Source organism: Sceloporus undulatus, chromosome 2 (genome assembly GCF_019175285.1).
Source record: "Sceloporus undulatus isolate JIND9_A2432 ecotype Alabama chromosome 2, SceUnd_v1.1, whole genome shotgun sequence".
NCBI classification, from domain to species: domain Eukaryota; kingdom Metazoa; phylum Chordata; class Lepidosauria; order Squamata; family Phrynosomatidae; genus Sceloporus; species Sceloporus undulatus.
The window spans coordinates 95,232,141-95,246,319 of NC_056523.1; the positions used below are offsets into that span (position 1 = coordinate 95,232,141).

General features: G+C 44.0%; 2 protein-coding genes across 2 annotated transcripts in view; one reads left to right on the forward strand and one right to left on the reverse strand.

The window, feature by feature from the left end:
• LOC121923263 (neuropeptide Y receptor type 6-like) overlaps nt 1-4,615 on the reverse strand; it is a 37,200-nt gene extending 32,585 nt beyond the window's left edge. The window contains exons 1-2 of the mRNA XM_042453532.1: nt 4,299-4,615; nt 2,083-2,207 (exon numbers count right to left, since the gene is read on the reverse strand). The gene's annotated coding sequence lies outside the window, so the exon portion shown is untranslated. The remainder of the gene's footprint in view (nt 1-2,082; nt 2,208-4,298) is intronic.
• Nucleotides 4,616-4,701: 86 nt separating this feature from the next.
• On the forward strand, nt 4,702-6,288 carry HNRNPA0 (heterogeneous nuclear ribonucleoprotein A0). The gene has a single exon (XM_042453533.1). The coding sequence runs from the start codon at nt 4,887-4,889 to the stop codon at nt 5,838-5,840; it is 954 nt and encodes a 317-aa protein (XP_042309467.1). The 5' UTR covers nt 4,702-4,886; the 3' UTR covers nt 5,841-6,288.
• Nucleotides 6,289-14,179: the final 7,891 nt, after the last annotated feature.

Consider the following 14,179-nt stretch of genomic DNA (forward strand, 5'->3'; position numbering starts at 1 on the left):
AGAAATCGTACTGTATTGGCATGAGGAGGTTACTAATATCTGATTGCTGATAAAATCACTTGCAAGAACACTGATCCAATCTAATGGCAAGCAACTAGGAAAGTACAAAAAAAGTGATTGCTCACTAATGATAGTCAGTAAGACCTCACCTCTAATTGAATGGGAAGACAATTACTTACCCTACAGAAGGCTAGAGAGCTCCGCCTCTGACTGGGCACAGATACTGTAATGTAAAAGCAGTTCTTGAGAGCAAGTCGGGCTATGCTATGCAGCATCCCCTGCTCTTATGCTGTTCCTGGCTGGGAAATACCCCAAGGAATGCTGGTAAGAGAGTACCTCTGTTCCTAGATAGGTTGCATTACTTACCTTTTTGACAGAAATATGCTTGAGATAAATATATATTGGATGCTGCTATATATAACAATACCTGTCTGCTTATGCAGATGTTAAAATCCTTTATGTGTTAAATACAAAGAATGTAAAGGTTCAAATATACAGGATGTCTGACAAGTTTGAGACCAATATATAACACTTCTTAAATTGGATGTCTTGCTTGGAATGTAAAATAACAGATAATGCTCCTAAGCACTGAAAAGTCAATTTTCTCCCTAAAAGGAGTATATATCTGTTTATCTACTACAGTACTCCCTCCGTTCTTGTGGTTTTCAGATTCACATCCCGCACTTATGCACAAAGGATGAAGGGGGGGGGGGAGAATGGGGTGTGGCTCAGTGGCATGCACCCCGTGCCTATATTCAAGCCAATGGAGCCTAAATATAAGCGAAATTCTGTTTTTGTGAGGGGGTCCCCTGTGAAAAAGGAGGGCGACTGTACTAGGTAAAGTTAAAGGTAAAGATAGTCCCTTGACATGAATGTCTAGTTGTAACTGACTGGAGGGGGCAGTGCTCATCTCCGTTACTAAGACGAAGAGCCAGCATTGTCTGAAGACGACTCCAGTGGTCATGTGGCCAGCATCACTGAACTGAAGACTGTTACCTTCCCACTGAAGTGGTACCTGTTTATCTGCTTGCATTTGCATACCTTCAGACTGCTCAGTTGGCAGAAGCTGGGACTAGTCACAGGAACTCACTCCATCATGCAGCACTCCGGCCTCGAACTACCAACCTTCTGATCTTCCTATCTTCACCCCCAGATCTACTACTATGATTATCATAAAATAATAAAATCCCCAGATCTACTACTATGTTTATAATAAAATAGCTTAAAAGAATAACAGAGAGTCTGCTCATTCTTGCATGGTATTAATCCTGAGATTCCAAGATTTAAGAATAAGTCGAGGTCTACTTGAAGGCAGTTAATAAACAAATGTGGAGAGCCAGTGTGGTGTAGTAAGTTTGAGTACTGGATTATGACTAGAAACCAGGGTTTGCTTCCCCCCTTGACTATGGAAGACCTTGAGTGAGTCACACACTCTCAGCCCCAGAAAACCTTGTGACAGGGTTGTTGTAAGTTAGAAACTATTTGAAAGCACACAACCACTAAGTGGAGCGCTGGTGCTAATTCTGCTTGTTTGGAGTATAATGTTGCTCAAGAGCAGGGTGCCAGGCCATCAGATGGTGGCCACAGGAATGACGTCCCTGCAAGAACGGAGCTGGCAGCATGAGATTTCCTAGGCCTAAATTCACTTCCTCAGGTGCATTTGGATATGATGATGATTGTAAAGAGATCTTGCAGCACCTTTGAGACTAACTAAAGAAAGAAGTTGGCAGCATGAATTTTCCTAGACTTACGTCCACTTCCTCAGGTGCATTTGGTAATAATAATAATAATAATGATAATAACAATAATAGAGCTCTAGTAGCCCTTTGGAGATTCACTACAAGAAAGGAGTGGGCAGAATGAGTTTTCCTAGACCTAAGTCCACTTCCTCAGGTGTCTTTGGAAATAATAATAATTGTAGGGAGATCTTGTAGTCCCTTTGAGACTCCCTGCAAGAAAGGTGCTGGCAGAATGAGCTTTCCTATACCTAACCCCACTTCCTCAGATGCATTTGGAAATAATAATAATAATAATAATAATAATAATAATAGAAGAGAGATCTCGTAGCACTTTGAGACTCACTGCAAGAAAGATGCTGGCAGCATGAGCTTCCCCAGACTTAAGTCCACTTCCACAGGTGCATTTGGATGTAATAATAATAATGGTGATGATGTTGTAGAGAGATCTTGTAGCACCTTTGAGACTCACTGAAAGAAAGAAGTTGGCAGCATGAGCTTTCCTAGACTTAAGCGTACTTCCTCAGATGCATGAGAATTGTCGTTTATTGTGTCACCAGAGCTCTTTCTCACAAAACTACAATCCTCACATTCCCTAGCACTGAGCCAGGGCAGTTAAAGCAGTCTCAAACTGGATTATTTATGCAGTATGGATTGGACCTTGAGCATTTTTAATAACTAAGGTCTAAAACACAATGCAGAAATAATCCAGTTTGAGACCGTTTTAACTGCCCTGGCTCAGTGCTAGGGAATCCTGTGAATTGTAGTTTGTTATGGCACTAGAGCTCCTTCTGACAGAGAAGGTTCAATGTCTCACAAAACTACAATTTCCAGGGTTCCCTAGCACTGGTCAGGGCAGCTAAAGCAGTCTTGAACTGGATTATTTCTGCAATGTGTCTAGGACCCAACTCATGCTGCATCTTCACTCCATAGAATCATAGAGTTGGAAGAGACCGCAAGGGCCATCCAGTCCAACCCCATTCTGCCATGCAGGAACTCTCAGTCAAAGCATCCCCGACAGATGGCCATCCAGCCTCTGCTTAAAGACCTCCAAGGAAGGAGACTCCAACACACTCCGAGGAAGGAGTGTGTTCCATTGTCAGGAAGTTCTTCCTAATGTTGAAGTGGAATCTCTTTTCCTGCAGCTTGCATCCATTGCTCCCGGTCCTAGTCTCTGGAGCAGCAGAAAACAAGCTTGCTCCCTCCTCAATATGACATCCCTTCAAATATTTAAACAGGGCTATCATATTACCTCTTAACCTTCTCTTCTCCAGGCTAAACTTACCCAGCTCCCTAAGGTGTTCCTCATAGGGCTTTATGGTTTCCAGACCCTTCACCATTTTAGAGACAATCCAGTCTCATACTGTTTTAACTGTCATGGCTCCATGCTGTGAGATCCTGGGATATGTAGCTTATAGCCACTTCGAAGCAGCACCCGCAAAATTTGGGGCCAAAAGAAACAGCTTTAAATGTTTGAAGGGGCCAAATATTATTTTGTTAGTTTCGCTGCCACGGATTAAGGTGTCCTGGGAATTGTAGTTTTGTGAGGCATTTAGCCTTCTCTGTCAGGGAGTTCTGGTACCCAAGAAACTAGAAATCCCAGGATTCCATAGCATGGAGCCATGGCTGTTCAAGTGGTGTCACACTGGATTATTTCTGCAGTGTGGATGCAGCCTAAGAGTGCATCTGCATTGTAGAAATCATGCAGTTTGGTGCTACTTCGACAGTATCTGCAATGCCAAAATGAACCAGTTTTGACACTGCTTTAACTGCCATGGCCCAGTGCTATGAAATCCTGGGAATTGTAGTTTGTTGTCGCACCAGTTTGCTGAGAGAGAAGGCTAAATGTCTCACAAAAGTAAATTCCCAGGATTCCATAGCACTGAGTCAGGGCGCTTAAAGGGGTGTCAAACTGGATTATTTCTGCAGTGTGGACCTTGGAGGTTTTTAAACGGAGGCTGAATGGCCATCTGTCCCAGGGCAGGGGCGCTTTGACTCTGTATTCCCGCTGTGGTTCTGTGATTTGGCCTTCTCAGAGACCTCTGGTGTCATAAGAAACTACGAATCCTAGGAGTCCATAGGGCGGAGCCATGGCAGTTAAAGTGGCGTGGAGGAATGGGGATTATTTCTGCAGTGCGGATGCAGCCGAAGTGGCCCTTGAGAGGCCACGCTGCTTCTTAACGTGGTGCAAATGTCTGACGTGTAAAATGTTTTCCCAAGAGACAGCTCTGTGGGGCTGGTCTCCGAACGTAATAAAAGCGGCTACTCGACTGCGCTCTACAGCGGGAATAAGCCGCGGAGAGGCCCTTCTTCCTGCCCCAGGGCTGCTCCACCAGCAACGGCTAAAGAGCCAGAACGCCCAGTAACGGTCACGCCCGCCCATCATTTCAAATAGCCCCCGTTGCCACGGCGACGCCATTGGCCCCTCCTCCCGCCGGAAGGGGGCGATCCGGCTGAGAAAAGCGCGCGCGAGAGGGAGACCTGAACCGAGCACGCCTATTGGCTGCGACTTTTTTCTTTTGGTGGTACTGCTGTCGCTTCACTCCCTCTCTGAGTACCCACCACTTCCGCGCGGGCGTCGAAAGGAGGAGAATCCGATTCGCCTGCCCGGTTGTCACTCCTCCCTACGTCACCCGTTCTCTTTCGTTGATTGGCTTCGAGGACCGCCAGTCTACAGGAGTGACGCCCACTCCCCTGTTGTGGCGTCTGTGGCCACTGAGGGGAAAAGTGGGCGGGCCGTGCGGCGTTTCCTTTCGCTGATTGGTTCCCAGGGCCGCCATTCCCCGTTGGCGCCTGTGACAATGAGGGAGAAAACGGGCGGGTGCGTTGCGCGGTGGGCGGGGCGTGAGGCGGTTCCTTTCGCTGTTTGGTTCTGAGAGCTGCCAGTCTCCGTCGGCGCCTGTGGCACTGAGGGGGAAAAGTGGGCGGGCCTTGCGGCGTTTCCTTTGTGTGCGGAGGGTGCAGCATTCGCCGGGCGCGAGGGAAGGAGGCGGAGGCGGCGAGGGCGGCCATTTTGCGTGCTTCTCCTCCTCCTCCTCCCACCCCCTTTTCCCGCTCGGCGGTGGTTGTGGCCGGGCCTTAGCCGGCCGCGGCGGCGAGGCGAGGCGAGGCGAGGCAAGGCGAGCGAGGCGAGGCCCCTCAGTCTCCGCGATGGAGAGCTCCCAGCTGTGCAAGCTGTTCATCGGCGGCCTGAACGTGCAGACGACGGAGGCGGGCCTGCGCGAGTACTTCGAGGCCTACGGGACGCTGACGGACTGCGTGGTGGTGCTCAACCCGCAGACTAAGCGCTCGCGCTGCTTCGGCTTCGTGACGTACTCGGCGGTGGAGGAGGCCGACGCCGCCATGGCCGCCTCTCCGCACGCGGTGGACGGCAACGCGGTGGAGCTGAAGCGCGCCGTCTCCCGCGAGGACTCTGCGCGGCCCGGGGCCCACGCCAAAGTCAAGAAGCTGTTCGTGGGCGGGCTGAAGGGGGACCTGCAGGAGAACGACCTGGTGGAGCACTTCAGCCAGTTCGGCGCCGTCGAGAAGGCCGAGATCATCGCCAACAAGCAGAGCGGCAAGAAGAGGGGCTTCGGCTTCGTCTACTTCCAGAGCCACGACGCCGCCGACAAGGCCGCCGTGGTCAAGTTCCACCCCATCCAGGGCCACCGCGTCGAGGTCAAGAAGGCCGTGCCCAAGGAGGACATCCAGGGCGGAGGGCCGGGAGCAGGAGGCGGAGGAGGGGGCTCGGCCAGGCCGGGATGGGGCGGACGGGGAAGAGGACGCGGAGGCGGCGGCGGAGGAGGAGGAGGCAACCGGGACCACAACGGCCTCGCCAAAGGCGGCGGAGGTTATAACAGCTATGGAGGCTACGGAGGAGGAGGAGGCGGCGGCGGCGGCTACGGCTCGTACGGCTCGTCCTATGGGGCCGGCGGCGATTATGGGAACGGGTACGGAGGCTTCGGCAGCTACAGCCAGCACCAGTCCTCCTATGGGCCCATGAAGAGCGGAGGAGGGGCGGCCGGAGGAGGAGGCGGAGGAGGCTGGGGCCCTCGCAGTAACAGTGGACCCTACAGAGGCGGCTACGGAGGAGGGGGAGGCTACGGAGGGGGAGGCTCCTTCTAAGCGGCGTCGAGGTGGTGTCTGCATGGAGCCTGCCCTCCTCCGTTTGTACCAGGGTCTCCAGTCACTCTCCCTCCCTCGGACCCCTCTCCTCCTCCTCCTTGGCCTCAGGGCGTCTCCAAAGGCTCCTCTTGGCCCCGAGAAGAAGCAGCAGCAGCCCTCCTTCGCTGGGATCCAGCCTCCGCTGCTCTGCATCCTGAAGATGGACTGGGCCTCCTCTCCTTTTTCCCTCAATCTTTCTCTCTCTCTCTCTCTCACAACCCAACGGTTTTGTTTTTAAGTCATTTGATGGACTCTCTATTTTTTTATTGCTTGGACATTAGTAGTTTTTTATACTAGGAAGGAGTTTCTGTTTTGTTTTTTTTTTAATTTTCGTTTTCGTTTGCTCGTTTTGCTTCCTTTTTTGTGGGGAGGGGGCTTTCCCGAATTTGAAACAAAAAAGAAAAAGATGAGTTAAGGGGGGGGGGGGGGGGGGGGGGGGGGGGGGGGGGCTCTCTTTGTAAGGACTTGGAGACATACACAGGGGGTTTGTTTGTTTGTTTGTTTTCTACAGAATTGCTCTTTGATTCCATGACTGTACAAGGGATGGGGGGCCTCGCGAGGGGGGGGGGTTGTTTTTACATTTTTATTTTTTAAATAAATCATTGTGTTCATTGACCTTCAGACGTCTTTTTTTCCTAGACTGCATTCGGTTACAGTTCAGACAAAGGCTTCCCAGTCTTAAAATAGGTTTTAGGCTCAGCGTTCAGCTTCGGTTGAGAGCAAAATACTGTCATCCCAGGGGGAGAAAGGCAACCTTTTTTGCTGCCGCCCCACTGGGCTTCTTAGTACTTAACTGTGACAGTCAGACTTTTGAAATGTCCTCGGTGGGTGAAGTTAAAACTATTGTACATCCACTGTTTTTGTAATTGGGCAGTTAACTTGCTGAAAGGGTTGCTCTGTTTTTGTACAGGGAGTTTGTCCATCGGTTTATTCTTACACGTTTAAAACATGTGCTCTTGAATATGTTTTGAGTGTTCATACTTTCAGATTGCTGAGTTCCACGTTCTGTTATTTATTGCCTTGCCTGTAAATGATCCATTTTAGGGGAAGGGTGCATTCTCTATTAAAGACTTTGCATAGTGGAATCATTACAAGTTTGATACTTGTCTTGACTGTTCATAAGAAAGAAGCCAGACATCCTTTGGAGTGCCATCTGCTGGCAGAATAGTTGACTGTTCTTAACAAGCTTTATTCCAAGAGCCTGAATTGGTTCTTTTAGGCCAGTGATTCCTAAACATTAGTCTTCCAGACTTCAGTTCCCAGAAGCTCCAGCAGCTTGGCCAAAATTCAGGAATTCTGGGAGCTGAAATCCAAAATATCTGGAGGATCAAAATTTGGGAATCACTATTTTAGGCCTTTAGATGGTAGAGGTCACATCTTGTCAACATTCCTGGATGTTGGCTGAAATGATAAATCTGAAACACAAGTAGATTCCTTGATTAAAAACTTCAGTTGCCTAATTTCATAAATTTTGTGGTAAGTTATAAGTAAACGAACCAGGAACCCAGAGGCCAGCTGTCAATCAGAATCTCTGTAGTCTGTTTGATGTGTTTATAGCCCTTTCACACCATAGAATTAAAGTTTGTTGTTCTATTAACAATGTTCTAGAGAGAAATTGCCTTCCTGAATAGAAATATAGGATAGTTATGGATATTACAAATAAAGAATTGAATTCTTCACATGCTTCAGTGAGTATATATATATATAATGTTTTTGTTTTGTTTTTTAATCATTATTGAACAAAACTATAATGGCCTCTAATGAGATACTTTTTGTTTCAGGAGGTTTGCTACCTCAAACTTCAGAAAGGATTTAGGTACTAAAACTTGAGCTAGTTTTCAATAAGTTAGTGCAAGGTAGAATTGGGTTAGTGCTGACTGTAGCATATCCACATTTCCTTCTGCACTGAACTAAGTTCCTGACAAGTTACACGGTTCATTGCATCTGAAATATCAAGTTCCTTCAGCTAATGAGGTTTGCTCTAAGTTCAAACGGCTATACAGTGGTACCCCGGGATACGAATGCGTAAACGAAATTTCCGGTTACGAAAAAAATCCATTAAAAAAAACTGTTCCGGGTTACGAAGTTATTTCGGGTTACGAAAAATTTTTGGTGCTTTTCGGCGCTATTTCGCACGAATCGCGGCTTTTCCTCCCATTAGCGCCTATGGCTTTTTCGATTAAACGAAGATTTTCGGGTTACGAAAGCGGCGGCGGAACGAATTAATTTCGTAACCCGGGGTACCCCTGTATTTAAGTGAATGCAAATTCATAGCTTGTTATGATTTTCAGTCTGCTTTGTTTGTGAAAACATCTAGTTTGCTCATCAACCAGTGTGTTAAAGTTACTAGCTTTAAAAGGAGTAATGTATTCACTGCTCACTTTTTCTGCTTCCCTGGTACATCATTTAGTATATCTAGGGAAAAGCATGAAACTATACTGAGTTGGCTATGCATTTTCAGCACATTCACATCTAGCACAATACTAGTTCATATAAGTTTTGCATGTGGATTGTATGTAGCTTTTACAGATATTTTTAATGAAGATGTGGCCACAGTGGGAAGCAGTTTTCAAGGGTATTTAGACACAGTTGTGCCTGACAAAACTTAAAACAAACAGTACTTCAAAAACATTGGAGCTCAGGGTATGTTTAATCATGTTTAGAAAAATAATCCCCACTTTTTAAATATTAGCTAGTCCCAGTTTGCTGGTGTCCTTGTCCCTTAGAAGGAAGATAAGAAACCTCTTGCTCATAGGTTGGACCTTGAAGTTTCCAGACTCAGTGTCTAGAACAGTTTATGCACAGATTCTGTTTGGCGGTTATAACTGTGTTGTGATATAGTAGTGCAATTTCTGTGCCTTTAGACTTTAGATTTTTTAGACAAAAATGATATATGGCGTAGGCCTAATAGAAGGTGAATGCCAGGGATGCTAAGAAAGGTATGTGAGAGAATAACTTGCATTACAAATACCTGGCATTTCTAGCAAAACAGAGTCTTTCTAGGTTCCCATTCCCATTTTTATCTTTAGCAGTAAGGTACTGGTAATTGCATTTGATTTTATATTTGAGTATGCATGCCTAGATAAAGTAGAGCTTTCTCTGATCCACTGATAAGAGTTTTTGATAATAAGTATTAGCTATGAAGATATGCCTCAGAGTACTAAATACAAAGCTGGTGATGTTGCCATCTCTAGTAATGAGATATTATGGTGTTGTTCCTATATATGCTGATAGGTGCAGGCATTATACAGTACAGTGGATCCTTGTTATCTGCTGGGGTTTGGTTCCAGGGTCCCTTGTAGATAACATAATCCATGGCTGCTCAAGTCCCATTAAATATAATGGCATAGTAAAATGGTGTCTCCTCTATAAAAAGGCAAAATCAAGGTTTGCTATTTGGAATTTATACTTTAAAAAAATATTTTCAAGCAGTGGATGCTTGAATCCATGTATAAAAATTCGTGGATAAGGAGGGCCAACTGTAACTTCTTGGGCTTGAATTTTAGCTTTTGCTTGTAATGGTGTTCTGTGCAAATTCTCTAAACAAGAGCTTCATCACTGTATACTACTTTTGGATGTTAAGTGCCTTATAGTTGACTCCACCTTATGGTGACGCTGTCATAGTGTTTTGACAAGATTTATGCAGAGGAGGTTGGTTGTTTCCTTTTTCTAGATATAGGGCCCAAACAGACAGGCCAAATAAAGCTGCTTCGGGTCACTTTGGAAATATGTTGTTTAAATGATGTATATGTCTTAGGTGGTCAGAAGCCATGCCAAACCCATGCTCCAGTCCTAAGAACTGCAGCTTAGCTTTGGCCCAGCTTCTGGCCTCTTAAGGTGTGTGTGTCATTTAAACAGCATACCTCCAAAGTGAACCAAAGCAGTTTTATTTTGCCCTGTCTATTTGGGCTCATAATCTGCATGGTCTCCCTTCCAAATACTAGGTAGGCCTCACTCTGCTTAGCTTCTGAAATCTAGGGTCTCGTACTTGCCAGTACTTTTGGGAGGTCATTGTGGTCTTTCAGATGATCTGTTGTAAGGTTGTGCCATGTGTAATGAACTGGAAAAATTGATCACAAAGGGACTTGTTTAAGGTTTGATGGTAATATTTCTGGATCCCAATACTGTGAAGTCCATCTGTATATGGGGATATAAGAACTGATCCAACTCTACAGTTCACCTCTATCTTCTTAAACCAGTGCACCAGCTGTTGTCCAACTTACTTTCTTTTAGCCAAAGGCAGTTCTTGTGACAGTTAGAAAACTAAAGCTGTACACTTACCTTTACTTATCTAGCTCTTGTTTTGCACAATTCAACAGAAGAAAGTGCAGTATCTTAACAGAAATCTAATCCAAATTCAAGCTGTTACATGAATCCTACAGATACTGACTTTTATTCCATATTTAATTCTAGCAGTATAACATGTAGGGAACATTCCAGACCAAGACTGGAATCCTCTTGGTGATTTATGCAGTCATAATGTTGCACTATACCTGCATAAAGCACTTTTGGTAGCAAGGTACAGAAGAGAGAAAGCCAACTTTGTTCCTGAGCTGGCAGGGCAACTTTTTGTTTTGACATGTATTTTATTCCCTTCGCTGTGGCATCTGTGGCTGTTTTATCTCTGCCACTGTGCTACTCCACTAACACCTATACTGGCAAAGATACCGGACACCTGGATTGCAGCCGAAGGTTCTAGCATGGATTCTGACAAAACTAGTAGCTCATCTAAACCATCTTTCATTTGTGAGTGTATGGGAGAATAAAGTGCAGAAGCAGCTTGTTAAATGTTCTTTGAACATAGTGGAAACATTGTGCCATATTTAAGAAAAAGCTTAGATATTTGGACACTTACACTCATGGAAAGCTTTGTCACTTGCATTTGAAATTAAGTTCCTATAGGAGATTAATTGAGTGAAGTGGAAATATGTTCTGCCTGCTTTAATCCCAACATTTTTTCTTTATAGCTCGATGGACTGCTTGCTATGTGGTTAGCACACCTTAGCTTTGTCTAGTACAGTGCTACTCAGAGTGGTAGTCTGAACCATCAGCTGCTCATCCATGTTGAATTTCCGGGAAAGAAAAAAATCCCGTTGTAGCCAATGGCACAGGTATGGTACTGGTCCCTGGCGCAGTGGGGACAAATGGACATCTGCCACTTGAGATGGTTGGAGAAGCATTAATGTATTGGACATTTTCCCACTCCTCCACTTTTTTGGTCATATACAGTATATGAAAAAATCTAAGCATTACAGGACGCTAAGTATGGAGATGTCAGATTGAAAGACCTTGTGTATCAGTACTTCTGTAAATGTTTTGTAGCAAAGGTGTATAGGCCCTCTGGTTTGCAGAATCTGGTTTGTATTTCTGCCTGATTCTCTAACAACCAAAGCCTAGTAATTGCTTAGATGCCTCCACCAACTGTAGTTAAAAATGGAATGAAGCTCACTGCTCTTCCATGCCACCTCTTGTTATCCCAAGCTGTCTAATTTAGTAGCATAATTCACGTTGTTTGTTGGTGCTCTTAAAGAATGAAAAATACAAATTGTTACTTTACTGCAAACCACATACAGTGGTACCTCGGGATACGAAATACCCAGGTTACGAAATTTTCGGGATACGAAAAAATCCCATAGGGAATTATTGTTTCGGGTTACGAATGTTTTTTCGGGTTACGAAAAAACTTTTGGTGCTTTTTTCGGCTTTTTCGCACGGAATCGCGGCTTTTCCCCATTAGCGCCTATGGCAATTCGGCTTACGAAGGCTTTTCGGGTTACGAACGGTGCCACGGAACGAATTACTTTCGTAACCCGAGGCACCACTGTACAGATCTACCAGTGCTGTTCTGTAGTACTTACTCTTCTGGGTACTTAACCTGTCTCAGTAACTTTTTTTTTACTTATTGACTGACTAGTTCTTCACAAATGCCATTTGTGTTCTTTGTGATTTATATGTTTCTCTGAAAATCTCATTTTTGTATTATGTATGTTTGCAGGAATGTTAGAGGGGCCTTGAGCTTTTTAACCAAGGGATGGATATCTTGGAAAAGTAATTGGCAACAATCCTTATTGTGACAATTTTAAAAATAAGATTATACATTCCTGTATGGTGTGCTGTCTTGAAATGCATGATTTTAGTCCATAACTAGATATCCTAGAGTAAGCAGACAGAACTAACCCATATACTTAAGTGTGTTATGAGATGGAATCCTAGAGTTCATATTCACCAAAGTTTTTTGAGCAATCACATTATATCTGCCTTGTTGGCATCCTTTCAGCACATACTTAGACAAATACATTGTAACTAACTTTGCTCCCAATATTTGCTCAGTAGATATTGCAGCATGAACACTGAATGTAATTTTTACTTAAACCCAAGGTTCATTTACAGACAACCTAATTCATCACTTAATGCAATGGATTTGTGAGCGAGTGATCAGATCAAATATCAGCTAAGCTGAGCTATACTAAATAAGCCCTTACTGGATTTCTTTAAAGAAAGAGGCAAGTAATATTGACCCAAGAGGTTTACAGGAGTACACTTTGTATAGTTTATTTTACACAAAATGTTAATGTATATAAAACAAGCTTCATCATGCAGTATAGAAACTGTCTTTTAAACTCCTCTAACACAACCAGACAGATGCTTTTCTGATGTGGGCACTGCACATGCTATGTAATGCCTTGAATATTCTGGAGTTCTTATTCTTTTGTCTTCTGAACTTTTCTTTAACTTAGCTAGATTACAATGCTTGAAATCTTTAATAACTTGTAATGTGTGCTTTTAAGTTCTTTCTGATTTTTGGTGACCTAAGGCAACCCTATCGTGGGGCTTTCTTGGCAAGATTTGTTCAGAGGAGCTTTGCCATTGCCTTCCCCTGAAGGTGAGAGCATGTAACTTGCCCATGGTCACTTAGTGGGTTTCCATGGCTAAACAGGGAATCAAATCCTGGTCTCCAGAATCATAGCCACTACATCAAACCACTACATCACACTGCTTCTCCGTAATAAGGTTATTATAACTAGTCCAACATGTTCTTACATACTATAACATTCTGTTCAGATGTTAATTACTTGGGGTTGCAGGATAATTGTCCATTAGGGAGTGGTAATCCATCAAAATGATCACAGTACCCCCCAAATTTTATCATATCAGTTTGAACTGTAAAATATATTCTAAACCTGGTGTCTTTACATATTGTATCAAATGATTGTGTATACAAACCCTAAGAACCTCAGCATAGTTATTTCACTAATAAAGGAGAGATCTAAAATTTGATGATGCTGAATTGGATCCCAACCTGAAGTAATCTGCTTCTTCAGAGAACATGTCAGTTCTTTTTTTGTTTGATAAAAGAATATGTAAAGGTACAAGTAGTGTCTCTAGTTACAATTAACAACTTATGTTTTAATTTTCTTTAAAAAGTATCTTTTGAAAAATAAGCTGGTTATCAGTTATAAATGGTTCTTGCCCATAAAGTGCTGACTCTAAACAAATTCAAAAGAGAGCTCAAAAGTGGCAGAGAATTGTAATCAAGAAATGGCATTCTTTACTGTACAAGAGTAATGTAGCAGCTTACTCTCCCCAAATCTCCCTATTTGAGCTGCTGCGATAAGGCGCTGCATCAGTTATGCTGTTTTATTTGCTGGCACAGCAGCTCTGAAGATTTGGGCTGCTGGTGATTTCAGTTCATTTGTCAGAGCTGGGATGATGAAAGTTCCAGGAAAAGGACTGGTTACATGTGAATTCATGAAGGCTAAGAAAAAGTGTGCACTGTCTTAAGCAGAGCAGAGTGGCTGGTAATGGCAAACTTCTGAGCAAATTTTGCCAGGAAAACTCCATAACAGGTTCACCTTAAGGTGAGAATAAGTCAGAAATGACTTCAAGGCACACAACAACAGTTGCTGAGGATATAATTTGGAGAGGAGTTTGGACCTTTTGAGCTGAAGATGCTTAAGGAGGACTATCATATCAACAACAAACTCTTGGAGATTGTGCTTGCACAAATTCATTCATATATTTGTGCTTGCATAAATCCACGCATGCACATGCATGTACACAAACACACACACTTGGAGAGGAGGGATGGGGCTTGCTTCAGTAACAGAAGAGGTCTTGCCTATTTGTAGCTTTTAAAGCATAGATTTTCTTTGCCATTACATGTATAGGACAGAAAGTAGTGATAAATAATCACACTGTTAATACTCATTTTGTAACTCAGCAGCCATTCTAACTTCTTTCAGCCATCAACTATTCTGCCTGTGCTTGATCCAGCAATAATATGGCAACAAATCCATGTG

Coding starts and splice junctions, on each gene's coding strand:
- HNRNPA0 (XM_042453533.1), top strand. CDS start 4,887: ATGGAGAGCTCCCAGCTGTGCAAGCTGTTCATCGGCGGCCTGAACGTG.